This window comes from Lontra canadensis, unplaced genomic scaffold (assembly GCF_010015895.1).
Source record: "Lontra canadensis isolate GAN:19392208 unplaced genomic scaffold, GSC_riverotter_1.0 scaffold58, whole genome shotgun sequence".
Classification (NCBI taxonomy): domain Eukaryota; kingdom Metazoa; phylum Chordata; class Mammalia; order Carnivora; family Mustelidae; genus Lontra; species Lontra canadensis.
Genome location: NW_022631052.1, coordinates 1,065,729 through 1,085,564, shown reverse-complemented (window position 1 = coordinate 1,085,564; position 19,836 = coordinate 1,065,729). Strand labels below are relative to the sequence as shown.

General features: G+C 43.5%; 1 protein-coding gene across 1 annotated transcript in view; it reads right to left on the bottom strand.

Moving 5' to 3' along the window:
- The window catches only part of CIT (citron rho-interacting serine/threonine kinase), a 162,176-nt gene that overhangs the window by 99,913 nt on the left and 42,427 nt on the right, over positions 1–19,836 (bottom strand). Inside the window, 1 exon segment of the mRNA XM_032876169.1 lies at positions 413–596. Within this exon segment, the coding sequence (XP_032732060.1) occupies positions 413–596 (184 nt within the window).

Below are 19,836 nucleotides of genomic sequence, written 5' to 3'. Positions count from 1 at the left end.
CCCACCTGCGAGATGGAAACACAGAGGGATAAACAGACGGACGGCTCCTTTGAACCCTGCACGTTTCTCCTTCCACCAAGGATCTGCACTGCCAGATATCCCCCACTCTTTCCTCCCCTCGAAAGAACACCAAACACTGAAAAACTAACCCAAAGTACCCAATGGACGATTATGATGCTGGGGACAGGAAGAGGAACGTTAAACACAGCAAAATGAGAATATGAAACATCTACCCCACCAAAGCCCAGACAGGTAAACTGCTTCCCAAATGCAGGTTGATTAACAGCTTCCCTTCACTGCACTCCCCCGCCACCCCCTGCCAAACCAACCAACCCACCACCACCACCACCACCTTTGGGTTCTCTATGCCTCACATCAGTACAGGTCCTTAGAAAGTCAAATCTTCACTTACTCAGATCTACCAAGAATCCCCAGTGCCTTGCTATACGAAAACCCCACAAACGGCAGTTCTTCGCCCGAGAAACCTGAGAGGTTCAGCTGGCACGGAGAGGATGAAACCCACGAATTCTTCTCTGGTTCATCAAAATTGGAGGTGTCATCATCAGACTTGAGGGTGGGAACGAAGGGGGGAGGAGCTGGTTGGAGAAAAACAAGAAGAGAGGGAGAGAAAAATTCAGACGGATTCAACACTGTTGCGGAGAAAATCGTCCTACTCCTTCAGCCTTAGCGATGGCACTGCAGCGCCTGCTTTCAATCTAGCTCACACAGGCAGACCCAGCCTCGGCTCTTACAGCAACAAGAGATTAACCCCTTCTCTGCCAACATGGCCACCAACTGGCAGACAGGCTGCCTTCCCCGTTGGGGTAAACTGAAGGAGAAACTCAAACAGGTCACTTGATGGAACGAAAGCACTTTGGGGAACTCGTGGGAGCCAGCTGCTCCTTCCTGATATTTCCAGAACACTTCGACAGAGCATCAGGCTGGCTGGTGCCAGAGTGCCAACCAACGCACACCTATGTATTTCCTCCTCTGGACAGCTCCAGATCATTAATATCTAATGTTAGTCACTGAAATAAGATGGCATGTCTGCATTTCATGGATTAACCGGGATGAGAGGAAGGAGCAGGAAAGAGGACCTGGGAGGTATGTAACTCATGGTAGGATAGCACTGCAGTCTGGCTCATTCATAGCCAGAGGAGTGTGCTCAGAGCTCTTACCAACCACTTTTTTTTTTTTTTTTTTAGTTCATTATCCCTCCTCCCCACCTCAATCATGCCGCCCAAATCCACCGCAGTTTAATCAGCATAATGAAACACCAGCCAAATAAAGTTCTTCCCGATGATTTACAGCATCCCAGCGCACTGATGGTGTAAATGCACCGATGGCCGTCTGCGTCCTACCTCGTTAAGGCATGACTCCGGGCTAGGAGCATCTTACATCTTCTCCACTTTCTGCAGACCTACTACACTCTCTGGGTCAGGGAGGAGGACACTCGGCCATCAGTCACCAGGAGGCTGCCCATTGTGGTGGGCTCCGGGGGGTGTAGCGGGCCAGAAGCGTTGCCATGGCTGCAGGCTGAGGCGTCCGTCTGTGGCAAGCCGGCCAGTGGAGTTGGCGAGCCGGGCATCACAGCCCCTGCAGTGCAGGCTTCATGCTCCCCACTCGTTGCGTGTTCTGGCTGTAACCCCACCTGGCCGCCTGCGTGGCAGGGGCCACTGCTGAGCCAAGTGACAGAGCAGCATGAGTCACTGCCGGAGCTCGCTACAGCGCCCCCTAGGACCATTGTCGCAGCCGGTCACAGTCCAGGCTTCCTTTTTAACTCTTTGTTTTCTGAACTAAGCTGTGCACCAGATAGGAGCAGCAGTCTGGTCTCTGCTTACTGACTCAAAAGAATCTGGCTGTTTGCAAAGTACCCCGGTGACAACCACATCCAAGCGGCCACACTGGGGAGTGAATGGAGAGGTGAAGGGGTGGTGTGGAGGCAGTGGGGAAGGAAGGCACAAGGAGGAGGTCTGGCTGCTCCTGGGAGGTGCAAAGGAGCATTCACAGAGCTTCAGGTACACGGAGATGAGGTGAGAGACTGAAAACGTAAAATGCACTTCCAGAAATTCATTTAACAACTCCAAGCTCTCAAGAGAATTTAAATCTTCCCTGGTAGGATCAGAATCTACTTACTTAATACTTTAAAAATTAGCTGATGGAAAGAAAAATTACACTGAATGCTTCAGCCCACATCCCATGTGTACTTCCATCAACATAGCTTCAAATCCAATCTGATTTCAATTACCCAATACTTCCTTTTAGAAAAAAAAAAATTAATAGAAATTATATTTTATAAGAATCAGAAAGAGAAGTTTTCCATCTCAAAAAACTCAGATAAAGACTGAGAAAATGTATGGAAATTCACAGATGATACGAATATGGAAGCATTATGACTGACAGCACATTACTTTGGAATCTGAGTGGGTTCAAATCCCAACTCTACCACTTACCATCATCTCTGTGACTTCAGGAAAGTCACGTAACCTCTCTGAGCCTCATTTTCAACATAGAGATAACTTCCTCAAAGGGCTGTTGGGAGGTTTAAAAAGGAAAATCTATACAAAGTGCTCAGCATATTCCTTAGTACACAGCAAACACTGTATAAAAATCACCCATTACTGTTATTCCTCACATGAGATCCGTGTTTCCGACCGATCCTGCAATTAGTGAAGACTAGTGAGATACAGCCCAATCTGTGTTGAATATTCTTCATATCCACATCCTGTGGATGTCTGTATTTATCATATCATCTTCTTTCTAGCAGAAGTTTAATTCTCTTTCCACTATATACTAATTTATCTTTGGAAGACTAAAATGGAATCCCATTTCTGAGTGAGGAGTATGATTAATATAGGGGTAGGAGCCACTCTCTGTGAAAGAATTATGATTTAGAAATTCTGTACTATAAAATAAGATTTCTCTTGAAAACTCCATCATGCTGAAAGCTAGCCCATATGGTCGAGATTAGAAAAAGAGCCAGACAATCTTCAATAGAAAGAAGGAGAAATCAACATGAAATACACCAGCTGGTAACAGGTGAGATAGTCACAGGATGGAACAAAAGCCAGGGATGTAAACTTCTAGACAAGTAGTCAGTTGAATACAACAGGAAAGTCTGAAAAGAAGGGCTTAGCACCTGGGTGGCTCAGTCAGTTAAGCATCTGATTCAATCGGCTCAGGTCCTGATTCCAGGGTTATGAGATTGAGCCCGGCATCGGGCTCCACACTCAGTCAGAAGTCTGCTTAAGAGTCTCTCCCGCAGCCCATCTCCCTGCTCAAAATCTCTCTTTCTCTTTGAAATAAATCAATCTTTACTAAAAAAAAAAAAAAAACTTATAAGGGCCATATTTGGGCAGGAAAAGAGCCATAGCCTCAAGCCAAAAAGAAATGGGCAAACTGGAAACTCTCTACCACCAGAAAATGACAAGGATGCTCACATTTGGCCAGGACCCTTTAGGGGGAAAGAAATAGGCCAGAGATTAAGACTATAATCCCAGCTAGCATATCTGCATTTATAGTATCCTGTATAGGGTAGGAACTACAAAACAAGAAATCAACATCAATACTGGCCCAGGATCACTGAGCCCTTAGGGCCCTGGCAGACCCAAAAGGAGAACATCTTGTGGAAGCATTTTCACAATCCAGGACACACAGGACAGACAAAGCAACAGACACACACATGCGTGCATGCACACACACACACACACACACACACACACACACACACAGTCCCTACTAGAAATCAGTTCACAAAAAAAAAAAAGTAAAAACCAGGAACTATACATAACGAGGAAAAAGAAACCACCCAAACTACACAGAGGACCATCACCATATAAAAAAAATGGGAAAATGAGCCTTCCAAAAACTGCAGATAAGGGGCACCTGGTTGGCTCAGTGGGTTAAGCCTCTGCCTTCGGCTCAGGTCATGATCTCAGGGTCCTGGGATCAAGCCCCACATCAGGCTCTCTGCTCAGGAGGGAGCCTGCTTCCCTGCCTCTCTCTCTGCCTGCCTCTCTGCCTACTTGTGATTTCTCTATCAAATAAATAAATAAAATCTTTAAAAACAAAAACAAAAATCTGCAGATAAAAGAACAATCTAACATGGGCCATAAAATAATTTAATTTAGTATCAAGATAAATGAGTAGAAACGCTAATAAAAGAATAGAATACTCTGGCAAAAGGACCACACACATTTAAAAGGAACCAAACAGAACTTTAAAAATGAAAAGTATTGTTATTGAATTTTAAGTTTAAAACTCACTGGGTACATTAAATAGAATATTAGACACAGCCAAAGAGAAAATTAGTGAAGTGGCAGTTAGATCTGAAGATATCACATAGAACCATATTCTCAAAGTGTGATCTGTAGACTGGCAGCATCAGCATCACCTGGGAGTTGGTTAGAAATACAGAAGCTCTGGGGCACCTGAATGGCTCAGTGAGTTAAGCATCTGCCTTCAGCTCAGGTCATGATCTCAGGGTCCTGGGATTGAGCCCGGCTTTGGGCTCCCTGCTCAGTAGGGAGTCTGCTTCTCCCTCTCTCTCTGCCCTTCTCCCCACCTGTGCTTGCTCTCAAATAAATACAATAAAAAGAAGAAAGAAAGAAAGAAAGAAAGAAAGAAAGAAAGAAAGAAAGAAAGAAAGGAAGGAAGGAAGGAAGGAAGGAAGGAAGGAAGGAAGGAAGGAAGAAAGAAAGAAAGAAATCTGGCTCTGTCCCCCATCCACTGAATCAGAACCTGCGTTACGATGAGATGTGCAGTTGGAGAAGTGCTCACATGGAATGCAGCATAGAGACAAAGAGACAAGACATGAGAGGTCAGGAAATAAAGAATTAGGAGGTTCAATACATATCTTAACAGGTGCACCAGAAAGAGAGAGTAAACTAGCTTAAAATCTGGATGTCATATTTTGAAAGGATTATGTGAAACTTAGTCAAATCCAAGACTATGAAGTATGTGACCACATCTATCGTGGGGGCTAATTCTCCTCCTTCTTATAACTTATGGAAAATGTTCCTTTTCTGACCCTCAAAAAGTGTAATTTTTCTGGGGCAGCTTGGATGGCCCAGTCAGCCGAGCATCCGACTCTTGGTTTTGGCTCAGATCATGATCTCACAACTGTGGATCAAGCTCCGCATCCGGCTCTGCACTCAGTGTGGAGTCTGCTTCAAATTCTCTATCGCCCTCCTGCTCAATCTTTCTCTCTCAAATAAATAAAATCTTTTAAAAAACGTAATTTTTCTTCTTTACAAAAGGTATTAATAAGTCGTTGGATATCAGTCTATGTTGATGGAGATACACGATATACCTGGGAACATAGCACAGTGCCAAGCACGCTATAGGCACACAATAAATATTTGCTGAACAGATGTGTAGAAAATGACTCTTGAAAAGAGAGCACCTAGCATAATAAAGGCCACGAAGAAATTGCTCGATGTTTGAGTTAAATGAAGAGGCTTTTAAAGTGGAGATTTTTCTGTCTGAAAAATATGTTAATGAGTGCCTTTATTAATATTTTCTGATACAGTATTATGAAATCATCTCACCCCCTATACCCACCACATTCAATAATGACAAATCAGAAGTCATATATTAAGATCTACTGTTCATTGGCAAAAACCATTAAGAAAAACAAGAAAATTTAAAAAAAAAAAGAAGAAGAAAAAAGAAAAACAAGAAAATCTTTTCCTATGTATTTTTAAAAATAAATCAGCCTGTGCTTGAGGTCACATTAGGGCACATTCCCCGTAGTGGCAAGGGCTATGCAAGCAAGTTCTGGAGTGTTTCCTGCCCCCTCTCCCCCGCCATCCCCAATTATAAGATAGATGGCAGAACAAGGTTTTCGGAAACAAAGAGCTATTTTAGGAGCTTTAGTTAATCTCTCTCCTATAAATTCTCTCTTTTCTTTAATTCTGACATTCATTAGAAGCTTTTGGGGGGAAAAACACAGTGCCTTCAAATTAAAAAACAAAACAAAACAAAACAAAACAACGGCAAAAAAACAAGGAACGGAGAACCAACTGGATTTGTCCTCTTGGCCCTACTTATCTCTGACATGTTCCACTGACATGTTCCATTTACCCCATCCCACTCTTAATTTTTCAGCATACCACACAAACGTTAATATTACAAACATAAAAGATTTTCTAATTTTGGTATAGTGTTTATCGCCCGCCTTCCCCACTGGAACATGAAGTCCGTGAGGGGGAAGATGATGCCATGTTCACCATTACACCCTAACACCTGGCTGTCCTTAGTCAATGTTTAGTATCTATTCTGTTAAAGGAATGAATGAATAACAAAAACCTTGGATGTGTGATAATTTCTTAAACCTAATGGGCTATTTCGTGCAATGTGCCACTTTAGGAGACCTAGAGTACCCGATTTAGTCCTGAGGAATTGGCACATTAAAACACAAGTACGACAACAAAAAGCTGAGCCTAGATATAGCTCATAAAACCCCTATGATTTTTAATCATCACTGTGAGTTACAGACACCGGTGCTGAGTCGCGTGTGGCAGAAACACAAGATGAATAAAAGCCAACACAGTGTCATAAAGGAGAAAGGCACATAAATAAATATTGTGTAATGATATAATGAATCGGGACTGTGCCTGGAACACAGTGGGCATCCGATATTAAATCAAAAACATTTTCGGCTTCATTCTGTCTACCATGATGTCCTGTACCTTAAAAAAAAAAATTAATCCAATGTCATGTTCAAACCTAAAAGGAAGACAGCCAGAAAAGTAGCCGTGCTCCAGTTCCTTAAACTCTGAAGCAACCAATGTGATCGCACTTATCCATGGTACAAAGGTAGGACGGCAAAGTAGGTGAAGAGGAGGTTATTTACGTCATCTAGAGGTCAAGGTGTGGGTGTGAAAAGCAGAAATACATAACTGGAATGCCAGTAAGTCCTGCTGAAGAGGACACGGAGAGTTTTGTGTGTTCCTGCAGAAAAATGTCACAGAGGTGATTGAATGTCAAGAGTTGGATAAAAGGTATCTTGGCTGGATGAAGTGGGGAAGAGTACCACTTTAGGAAAGCCACAGAGCAACAGCCCGAGAGAGCCATGGGTAATGAGGCTGGGAAGGAAGTGAAAGAGAAATCTTGGCCACACCTTGAAGTGGGATCCCTGGATTGAATTGATGGAAGGAATTATTAGAGTTTTAGAGCCCTGGGTTGGTGTCCGTGCTGGAGACCGATGCCACGGCTGCAGGGCGATGGTTGGAAGAAGTCAATGCTAGAGACCTCTAAAGGACAGGTCTACGATAGTCGACACGACAAATTCTACAGTTAGGAAGCGATAATGGAAACAGAGAGGATGTGGATCAACAGGAGGCAGGCTACGGAAAGAAGGGGCAAACTGTGACAACTGACACGAGAGCAGAGCTTCTAGGAACATCAGTGACCAGCTCTTAGGATGGGAATAGCTCCGAGAGAAAGAGGTTGCAATTGTAGGAAGAGCAAGAGATCCAGGATCAGAGATATCGTGGGAATGAACCAATAGAATAGGTTAGGGGATAGGCAAATACAGCTAGTTGCTAAATATACGTAAATAATCCAGGCCAATGGAACGGATTCTATTCCCCAGAGCCTCAGGCAAGTTCCTTACTTTCTCCCTCTGGGTAGGAAGTGATCAGGTATAGCTCCTCCAAACAACATGTTGTGCAAGAAATACAAAAAGAAGACAAACTAGACCCAGTTTCTTTTTTTTTTCCCAAAGATTTTATTTATTTATTTGACAGAGATCACAAGTAGGCAGAGAGGCAGGCAGAGAGAGAGAGGAAGGGAAGCAGGCTCTCTGCTGAGCAGAGAGCCCAATGCAGGGCTCGATCCCAGGACCCTGGGATCATGACCCGAGCCGAAGGCAGAGGCTTTAACCCACTGACCCACCCAGGCACCCTAGATCCAGTTTCTGATAGACTTAAGTAAATAAAATATTCTCCCATGCCTTTGCTTCCCAAAAGAGTCATAAAGAGACTTTAAGGTAATGCTGATTTGGCCAGTGATCAATTTTTACAATGGTGTCTTCAAAGGAGATGAATAAGGAAGTTAGCGTCACTCAAGTGTGCTTTAATTAATCAATCTCAAGGACACTAGCATCTGGCTGCCAATGGCTAAAAGCAGGTGCCTTCCCTCTCTGGTGGCAGATTCGAGAGCTCAGCGGAGTTGTGCGCTCTGTCTGAATCTCGCCATTCTCAAAAGCCATGTTCTTCCTACCAGGCGGCTTGGCATCAAGTCTTTGGCAAATGACTGACATTTTCACACAGATTTATACTTTGAGATGTTCCTTCTCTCAATTCTGCCTCGTACTTGAACCAGACTCCTAGTAGTATAGCTTTACTTTGTCTGCCGCCCTCCCTCCAGGTCTGGGTACTCAGCAAAGCTGCAAAACACCTACATGAGCTGGAAACACTCCGAAGAGAGAATCCTTTCAAACCACAACTAGTCATGACGGCCAGGTTAGGTCTGGATCTAGCCAGTGTGGGGCCCAGGTGGAGGCCCCCCGAACATACTTAAATGACAGTGAAGAAGCTAGTTCCTCAGTGTCCATTCCCTAGGACTGGATTGCTCTAGTGCCTTCCCCCTTGAATTACCTCCACCCAAGACACATCACATTACACTCGTTCTTTGCTGCCCTCAGGAATGTTGTAGCATCCTCTTCTCCAACATTTTCAAATGTATTTTTAAATATTATAAAATATTAAATATTAAAATATTCCACACGCACAAAAGTAGTGAGGTAGTAAAATGAACTCCCACACGCCCCTTGCCCAGCTTCAACAACAAGCAACTCCCATCCCATTCCACTCCATCCCCATCTTGTTTGCGCATTTGTTGATTATTAAAAGCAGACCCCAGTGCTCGTATCATTTCACCCATAACTACTGCAGGAGAGAACTGTAAGCAGCATTTCTCAGCTGTGGCACCAGGGACATGTGGGAGGGGAGAGTGCTTTGCTGTAGGGGGCTGTCATGGGTCTTGTGGGTCATTTAGCAGTATCACTGACCTCTCCCCACCAGATGCCAATAATACCTCAAGTCATGACAACCGAAAATGTCTCCAGACATTGCTAAATTTCCCATGGGGGGCAAAATCACCCCCAGTTGAGACCCGATGCTCTAACAGATAAGATCTTCCAAAACACTGTTACCACAATACCTTCATCACATCCAACAAAATTAATAACTCCGTAACATTATCTAACACCGTATTTGTGTTTCATTTCTCCAGTGGTCCCAAAAATGTCTCTTTACAGTTGCTTTCATCTCAATCAGGATCCAACGAAGGTTTACAAGCTGATTTGGCTGGTGTGTCTCTTAATTTGTGACAATGATTTTCTTTTATAGTCATTTATTGCGGGGCGCCTGGGTGGCTCAGTGCGTTAAGCCTCTGCCTTCAGCTCCGGTCATGATCTCAGGGACCTGGGATCGAGCCCCACATCAGGCTCCCTGCTCTGTGGGAAGCCCGCTTCTCCCTCTCCCGCTTCTCCTGCTTGTATTCCCTCTCTCACTGTCTCTCTCTCTCTGTCAAAATAAAATCTTAAAAAAATGATTTAAAAAAAAAAAAGTCATTTATTGGCCTAAGAAACTGGATCACATGTCTGTAGAACTTCCCACATTCTGGACTTGGGTGAGTGAGTGTATTCTCGTGACATCATTTAACATGTTTCTCTGTCCCCCATGTTTCCTATTAACTAACCAGCAGTTCAGCGAGGGCATTCCTTACATTCATATTCTGTTCTTATGGCAAGAATACTTCCCAGTATTCTGGATGTGTTGTCTCCTTAATGCATGACATGTCTGCTTGTCTCCTGTCCTGTGATGTTCAGAATGATCCATGGGTTCCAATGACATCAGCCTGATCCCTCCACCATAAAGTTCTCCCATCTTTCACTTAAAGGTTTACAACCATTGATGAGCATTGCCGTGGGCCATTATGAAGGCCATCATGAAGGGCTGCAAAATGGTGGTTTTCTTATTTCACCATTCCTTCTACATTTATTAGCACATCAACCATTTGGTTACCCTGAAATACAGTTCAAATAGGAAGGCAAAACAAATGCTTGGTTCTTTCCCTATATTTAGCAACATTCAGAGTAATGACCTGGGGGCCCTTAGAACCGCCAGAAACGACCGGTGAGGTTTCTTTTTGAGTTATCATTAAGAACTCATAAGTTGTTAGATATTTGTTGTTTTTCAAGCCACTGCAGTCTTTTTTGGTGTTCATACTGTCCCATCTCAGACAACGAAAAGCCCCTCTATACTAGATATTTTTGCCAGAAAAGTCAAATCAAAATCTATTTTTAGCTTTTGGAACTACCTTCCAGTTTACAAGGGCCAGAAGAACAAGCACCACCATCATCCCCTACTGAGGAAGCGAAGAGACAAAAATGGGGGTATTCTGTAAGCCAATGACTGCACTTCCCCATCAAGCCAACGGCACAGAAAAAAAACAATTAACATGTAGATATGTGCGTATATATGTTTGTGTGTGTGTACACACATATATTTTTAATTCAAAAAATTTAATCTTATCTCCATTGCTGACTATAATCCAAGCTTTGAGTGACTTTGAATCCAACTACTAGGGGTATTGGCAAGATGCGGAGGAACGGGATCGCTCATTCATTGTTGGTGAAAATATAAAATGGTACAACCACTCTGGAAAAAGTTTGGCAATCTCTCAAAAAGGGAAGCATACCCCTATCACAGCCATTCCACTCCAAGGTACTTACCCAAGAGAAAGGAATGCGTATGTCTGTAGACTTGTACACAAATGTTCATAGAAGCTTTATTTTAAATAACCAAAAACTGGAAACAACCCAGACGTCTATCAGCAGAGGACTGGACAAACTGTGGTATAGCCATACAACGAACTACTACTTAGCAGTAAAAAGGAACGGACTAGGACACGTGCCATGACATGGGAAGAATCTCAGATTGATTTATGCTGAATGAGAGCTGGGCAAAATAAGTACCCCTTGCATGACTTAATTTCTATAAAGTTTAGAAAAAAAAGCTAAACTACAGTGACAAAAGGCGGATCAGTCGTTGCCTGGGGACAAAGGAAGGAATGCGGAAGGGTGTTGGGAAAGGGCTTCAAAGGGGCATGAAGAAACTTCTGGGGATGATGCACATGTCCATGATCTTAAGTGTCATGATGGCTTCACGGGTGTATACATGTATCAACACTTAAACTGTACACTTAAAATACATGTGCTCATCATACATCTATTATTCCTCAATAAAGCTCTTTCCAACCATTGGGAAGTGCGAATATTTTGTCCCCCTCCTTCCGTGGTCTGCGGAGCCTCCAGTCAGGATCCTTTGCCCCATGATGTGAAAGCACTGACCAAATACACCAAGCCTCACCCATCTACTCACTCCTCCCCCAAGAAGAAGGAGTTAATGTGACTCATCAGAGCTGGACATCACCGGGCTAGGTTTTATTGGAAGGCAGGGTTACTGTGCCTGGAAAGCAAAGATCCAAGCTTAACACTTCCTGTTTCACCACCTATGTCCAGACTTGGCAGGCACTCAGCTAACTGATCGCTTTCGTCCTTCTTTTTTTTCCTTCCTCTATCCCATCGTGACAAAGCGGCTCTTCCCAGGAGGGAAGACCCTCCGCTCTTCTCTGGGAGGGTGGGTAAGTGTTCTGGAGACCCGCATCAAGGGTTATCGAGTACTTGCCTCACCAGGAATAAAGCAGATATTTTCATCCACTTCTGGCTATCAGTTCCTTGTGTGTATCCTTTGTTTGTCAGATGTCTGAAGGATAGGAAGAGTGGGCCTTACACCCCAAACTGCCAATGCTGTACAATGAATCTTTTTCTTTCCATCACCAGGGAGCAACGGAGTTGGTCACATTTATTTTCTCTGAAGTGAGACGCTGGAAATTGTTTCCAGACCCTTGGTTGTGAACCACCTGGACCTCCTGCTCTTTGTCCTTCGGCTTCTTAATCTCTTTCGACTCCTGCCAGCCACCTTCTTAGTCCTATCTAAGCTTCACACTCAGAAAATGAGCGTAAATGCAATTGCCGCACTTCATAGAATTGACTGGAAAGGTGGGTCCTGAATATAGTTCCAGATGTTTAATATAATTCTGAATCTTTAGCCAAATCATTTCCCATGTTTGCTTGGTTATAAAAGGTTTTGGGGCAAGTGGGAATTTAAGGGTCAAGGACTCCAGTTTATGGGCTTTCCAGAAAAACCTATTCCCCACCTTCCCGCAGGAAAGGCATTAATTTATCTGATCTAGAACTGATTTTACTAAACTAAAATTTAGCATCGCACTGTCGGCTTAAGCTAAGAGGTACTATAGGAAGCAGTCATAGGGAAAGTGCAAAAGAGTGGCTTAGTCAGTTGAGCATCTGACTACTGACCAGTACGGAATCAGTACAATCAGTACTGATTACCCCAGGTCATGATCTCAGAGTTGTGGGATCGAGCCCCATGTCAGGCTCCACACTCAGAGGGGAGTTTGCTTGAGATTCTCTCCCTCTCCCTTTCCCTCCCCCAACACAAAGCTCTCTCTAAAATAAATAAATAAATCTTTAAAAAAAAAAAAAGCAGCAGCAGCAGCAGCAGCAGTAGCAGCACTTATACGGAAATCTCCAGAATACATATGGGAGGAATGAGGTCCACAATGTCACAAGGAGATCTCATTTAAGGGGAACCCAGTGATGAAATTCCTCAGGGCTTGATATCCAGAAAATCAAGTCTTTTCTGAGCAAACCATTCTGGATTTTTTTTTCTCATGGCACTGAGGCTCTCCTACAGTTGACCCTTGAACAACATGGGTTTGAACTGCGGGGGTGTACTTACACATGATTTTTTTCAATAATTTAGCACAGTACTGCAAATGTACTTTCCCTTCTTAACAATGTTCTTAATAACATTTTCTTTTCTCTATTTTACTTTATCATAAGAATACAGTATGTAATACATGTAGCATGCAACCTATGTTACTCAACTATTTACATCATCAGTAAGGCTCTTGGTCAATAGTAGGCTGGTAGAAACTTTGGGGGAGTCAAAAGTTATGCACAGATTTTTGACTATGCAGGGGTCAGAGCCCCTAACCCTCATGTTGTTCAAGGGTCATCTGTCGCTGTTCATATTTTCCTTTTTGCTTTGGCCACTAGGAGGCTAAGAGTCCCAAATCTGTCCTTGTCCAGCAACCTGACCGGCACTTCTTTCCTTTTACCTTTAACCCTGACTTGTATTTCTTTACTGGGATACCCCCTTCAACCAGATTCCTACACTTATTTATTTTTATCCTTTTGATATTGCAATTATCTCTAAAATAAGCCATCTCAATTTATCTTGGAATAAAATGAAATACTGCATATTTTTAACATCTCTGGATGTAGCTGCTAAATGCAGACTAGAGAAGGGAAATCCCATAATCCTAATTCATAAGCATTTAGCTCTTCATAGGCTGTTTTCTCCTATCAATAACTTACTTTCTAAAAACAGAACAATCCCCCAAGAGATACATATATATACTCGCCTGTATAGCCCCATAAGCCTGTGAGAACTACTGACTACATGTCTTCATTATTCCTTGTTTATGTTGGAGCAAAGGGATGCCCACATGCTCCTGGGCTAGTAAGTTGAATTCCTGCCATCACTACTACAGCATCCCCAGCCCATCTTCTTCTCTCTCATGCTGATCCCCCCATAGCCCATCTCTCCTTCCTCACTTCCTCCTGCCCCTCAAGTCACCAGGTGGTTATCCAACAGAGAGATACATATCAGGGCCAACAAAGATGAACAGAGAAGCACATCTACCAACCTCCAGGAACCAGCATAGAAAACAAAGCATGGACAGACTCCTGCTTGAATGAGAGAAACCCAAAACAAGCAGACCTGAAAAAGGTCCAAACAAGCCCCCCCCCCCACACACACACTCACACACACTTCACAAGCCATTCAGATAATGCTATTCTAAAAGTAGAACGCTAAAATAAATGAATGAAATAATTCAAGTTAAAACCATAAGGGGTTTTCATTTGCAAAGAAGAGAACACTGCTCACTAGAAATCAAGGCCAGAGTGGCCAATTCAAAGGATAAATATGGTAGGGCATAAAAAGATTTCTTCATTTATATCAAAAATGCAGGAAAAGCAGCTGACCATAAAAACTCCTGATTTCTTGGGAGGCAGTATAACTATGCTGTGAAGAGTACAGGCCTTACTGGTGTCTATGTTGGTATAGAATATTCTGGAAAGTTATATAACTGACAATAGTGGATCGCTTCAGGGAGAAGCCCTGGGCATAGGGTGAGAAAGAGACAATTAACCTCCTGTGTCATTTGACTTTTTTTTTTTTTTTTTACCATAGACTGTACTAACTTTTCAAATAAATAAAAGCAAAGAGAAGTTGGATTTGGAGAGACCTGAATTTGATTTCTGCCACTGCCAAGTATTGGCTCCGAGACCTTTGCCAAGAGGCTTCATCTCCTTAGGCCTCAATATCCTCACCTGTACCATGAGACTGATGATAGCACCTCACAGAGTTGCAGTGAGTAAACGGGACAATAATACACATAAAGGACTTTGCAGAACCCTTGCACAGAGTAGGTGCTCAATAAAATGCATGGCAATATAATGCATGCCTAAGAAGTTAATGAAGAAAACTGAATCCATCCTTAACTGAAACCAAATATGGGACACAACAGTAAGCTGGGGGTTGGGGGCAGCAAAGGGGATTGGAAGACATAGCGATGCCTTCTTACAACCATCTATTTGCTATCAGCGGATGGAGATCCAGTGAAGCCACCATCTTGAAAGATAGAAAGGTTATAAAGCCCATCTGAGAAAAAAAGCTTTCAATTCCTCAAAAGCAGAGCCTCAAATCCAGCATTTCTAAGCAGTTCCATCTACCGATAGAAGTCCTAAGCCAAAAAGCAGTCTCCCCGTGCTGTGAAGTATGTAAACCTGGCGATTCACAGACCTGTACCCCTGGGGAAAAAAATATATGTTTATAAAAAATAAAATTAAAAAAATAATAAAAATAAAAATAAAAATTAAAAAAGCAGTCTCCCCTTATCCTGGGGCCAGAGAACAAAATGAGGAGGAAGGACCCTACAGAGATGAGCAGGAAAGTCTACGGCTGACAGAATGAATTTTCTCCTCTTCCAGAGCTTTGCAAATGCTAATATGCCCAGGAATCTTATTTCTGGGGATCTTATTAAAGTACAGCTTCTGACTCAGCAGGTCTAGGGGGGCCCAAGTCTCTGCATCTCTAACAAGTTCCCAGGTGATGTCGAGGATGCCGATGCTGCTGGTCTGCCACCTGCACTCTGCACAACAAAGTCCTCCTGACCCCAAACTATGGTTCCATTGCTCATTAGCAATAGCTATCTCGAGTGATTCTAATGACTGCAATATTCTCTCTCCCGAAAACAACCAAGCCGATTCTTCTAAATCCGCGGTTCTCCAACGGGGGTGGAGGTGGCCCTTGACAGAAAGTGGGCAATGGCCAGAGACATATTTGATTGCCAAGTTGCACAGGGGAAGGCGCTGCTGGCACCTATGGTAAAGGCCAGGGAGCTGCTAATATCCTGCAATTCACACACCAGCTCACACCATGAAGAATGATCTGGTCCCACATGCCGACAGTGCAGAGAAGGGGAAAATATGAAGCGAGATCTGTCAATACACCCCAAGACTATATAAACCCCAGTTTTGGAAGTGCATCTTCAATCCAACATTGTTCTTTCTCAGGCTAGGTCTGAGGCCCGGGGAGGGGAACAGATTGGCGGGAAGAACTGGATGCTGTATGTGGGGAAAGAGTCACCAGGTCATAGTCCATATTTTGTTTAAAATTAAGCCTGTGTGGGGACGTGTGGGTGGCTCAGTCGGTTAAGCGTCTGACTCTCGATTTCGGCTCATGTCACGATCTTAAAGTCGTGAGATTGAGTCCCATGACAGGCTCCACGCTCAGCAGGGAGTTTGCTTGAGATTTTCTCTCCCTCTCCACCAGCCCCTCCCCCAAATCATGCGCCCATATTCTTTCTCTAATAAATAAATAAATCTTTAAAAAAAAAAAATCAAGCATATGTGGTTCAGTAAGCCGGTGAGTGACCTACTAAGCATTCACTTTTCTATGGTTTTGAGCAATTTAAGAGGAACACAGTTCAAGGTAATAAGAGGACCCAAAGTTTAGACCGTAAGTTCCCTGAGGGCAGGGCTATATCCGAATATGTCCATCAACAGAGCCATAGCTAATCTAGCACAATGAGGAGGAAGGGAGATACTCAGACATCGTGAGCAGCTCTATGGATTCAAAAATTAGTGCAACTCCCTATGTGCTAAACAGACACAGAGATTAAACTACTCGCTCGTGTGACATGGCTTATTCCTTGTTGTCACCACAGACATTATTACTAACAATGATCTATGCTAAGGCAGGCATGGTTTTGTAGAAAGAGCATGGGCTCTAGAGTCACACAGACCTCAATCCAAATCCGGGTTCTGACTCATGTATTATGTGACCTGAGACAAGTGAGCAGAGTGCAGTGCCCACATCTGTAAAATGGGTATAACAATCCTGACCTCTGACGGAATTGTTCTGAAGTAATACAGTGGGCTGTATTTAAATACCTAATAGCGCACAACAGGGCTACTTAACCAATATCTCCTACCATATTATGGACCAGGGTAGAAGCCCAGTGAGTCACACACTGCTTACTTCTGCACACAATATGTAAGCAGCTCACCTGACGCTAGGGAGCCACAAAATCCTCTTCCTTTCATCCCCCAGGTTGAGCAACCACAGGACTGAGCACCTATAGTTTCATGAGGCCATTCGGGGCCTGGTAGTGCGCAGTGATCATCGATGACAAAAAAGAGACTTAGCAGGGCAACACCTCAGCGTTCATCAGCAAGGGAGCACCCCCAGGTCACTCGCTACCAGTGGAAATGAAATGTACTCTCTGCTAACAAACGCTAAGGACCTGAAAACTCACAGTAAATCGCAAGAACTGTGTCTTTCTGAGAACAGTAAAAGGAACACAAATCAGGAGAAGCAGCCTGTGTCCTAAGTAAGAGACAATGCGAGGGCTCTAGAGCATTCGCCACAGACCATCCAAGATACTCCCACAATCCACACTCGTGTGTCGCCTTGTTCACTGTTGGGACATGGCGGTCTTGAATGAAAGGGACAGGCATGCTGGTTCTGTTGACATCACTATGCCTGTGCAGGGAAGATATTTTAACAGATGTGACTAGAAAAGCGCACCAGGCAGCAAAATTTCCCCGCTGACAGGAGCAGGTGTGGGATGCCAGGAGGTGGGAGCATAACCACGAAAGCATGAATGAAAGAGGCGCTCCAATTAGCCTCAGCTCTCCAGAAGTTCAGAAAATCAGGCCGGGGACAAGCAGACTCTTGCCCAACATCGGAAACATCACTGGGACTGCAGAGCCCAGGGCAGCCAGGATGCTTAAGAAGCCTCCTACTGGAACCTGGAAAGCAGCCTTGAAATAATGATAATAAGAAGCAGCTGAAAACACAAGCTGACATCTGATCGTGTGAAACTGGGAACGGGAAAGCGGGGTAATGGGCGCCTGGTGACCTTTGCGGAACAGTAACTCATCACAAAGCTTTTGACTTGCTGGGAGACTAAGCATTCCGGAACTGGGTCAGGTTCCCAGTTCGCATGGTGTTGCCCAGAGCAACCCTAAGAGGCTGGATCCAAGAGAACGCAGATGTTCTGTCTGACCTCAGTGTCAAAGCCAAGGCATGTCCTAGTTCCCCCTCAGCAGCCACTCCCAATTCTGTCATTCAGAAATTTGCCCAGACCCTTCTTAAGCTGCATTTATGTATCTTGCCAGGACCACCTCTTGAGATAATGAGTTTTAGAAGATTATTACCTGCTGTGTTAAGCAGTACTTCCTTTCATTGGTTACAACAAGAAAAAGGAGAATTAGGGGTGAGGCAACAGAGAGGCTAATGTTGCTTTCACCAAGGGACAATCTTGTGTGTGGCAAGTGGAAATATTTAATATGTTGGAGCCATAAGGCATTGGAGGAGCAACCATAAACTCAGGAAATCCAATGGCTACAAGTGTTTTGGTTGATAAAAATCACTCAACGTGCATTTATGGAAAATAGGACTGGACAAAGGCATAATTTCTGTTAGAGTTATATAGTGAGAAAGTAGCTCAAACAGCATGGGGTCCAGCAATGTTTTCAATCACACAACCCTGAGCTGATTACAAATATGCAGGGATCGGAGGTTGGTGAAAAACTGGGAAATCTGCTAGGAGAAACTCAGTGTGTACCGCGGCCCTCTGCATAGTCAGGGATGCCAACAGAACCTTTGGGAAAAGGCGTTACTAGTCTTCAGCGGACATGATGATCCTACCCATTGCCTGAGCTACTCAGCCAGGCGTAGTTCTATGACTACAAACACTCTCTCTGCAATATGGCACCTTGGACTGATTCCGGGAATGGAACAGAGACATGAATGGAGAAACTGGTGAAATTAGAATAAAGTCTCAAGTTTAATTAATAGTAATGTGCAAATATTAATCTTAGTTTTGACAAATGTGGCATAGTTATGTAAGATGTTATAATATTAGGGCAAACTGGGAGCAGAGTATGTGGGAACTCTCTGTACTATCTTTGCAACTTCTTTATAAATCTATTATTATTCCAAAGTAAAAAGTTTATTAAAATTAAAAGACATTTTTTAAAGCAAACATATTTCATAACAGTTCGGAGCCTCTGTACTGGGTGTTGGAAGTCCCTAAAAATCACTAAGATTTTTAAGAATCAAGATTTAAGGCAAAAGACATGAAAAGACATTTTTCTAAAGAAGACATACAGAAGGCCAACAGGTGTCTGAAAAGGTACTGAACATCACTCATCATCAGAGAAATGCAAGTCAAAACCACCACCACTTCACACCCACTGGGATGGCTAGTATCCAAAAGACAAGAGAAGGGCACCTAGGTGGCTCAGTTGGTTGAGTAAGCATCAGACTCGATCTCAGCTCAGGTATTAATCTCAGGGTCATAGGTTTGGGCCCCGCACTGGGCACCACGCCCAGCATGGAGACTATTTAGGGAAAAAAAAAAAAAAAAAAAAAAAGCCAGATACAAGTGTTGGCAAGGATGTAGAGAAAAGGGAATCCTTGTACATTGTTGGTAGGAATGTTAATTGTTACAATCAGTATGGAAAACAGTATGGAGGTTGCTCAAAAACTAAAAATAGAACTACCACTCAATCTAGCGATCCCTCTTCTGGTTGTACACCCAAGGAAAATGAGCTCAGTACCTCGAAGAGATATCTGTGCTCTCATGTTCATGGCAGCATTATTCACAACAACCAAGATAGGGATACAATCTAAATGCCCATCAATGGATGAATGGATAAAGATGTTGTGGTACACACACACATGCACACACACAAAGGTAAAAAGAAGGAAATCCTGCTATTTGCAACAACATGGATGAACCTGGAGGACATTACGCTAAGGGAAATAATATAGGCACAGAAAGAGAAAAAAAATTGCATGATCTCACTTTTCTGTGAAATCTATGAGTTAGTGGGTGCCTGGGTGGCTCAGATGACTAAGCAACTGCCTTCAGCTCAGGTCATGATCCTGGAGTCCCAGGATCAGGTCCCACGTTGGGCTCCCTGCTCAGCGGGGAGTCTGCTTCTCCCTCTGACCTCTCCCCTCTCACGTTCTCTCTCATTTTCTTTCTCTCCCAAATAAAATTTTAAAAGAAAGAAAGAAAGAAAGAAAGAAAGAGAGAGAGAGAGAGAGAGAGAAAGAAAGAAAGAAAGAAAGAAAGAAAGAAAGAAAGAAAGAAAGA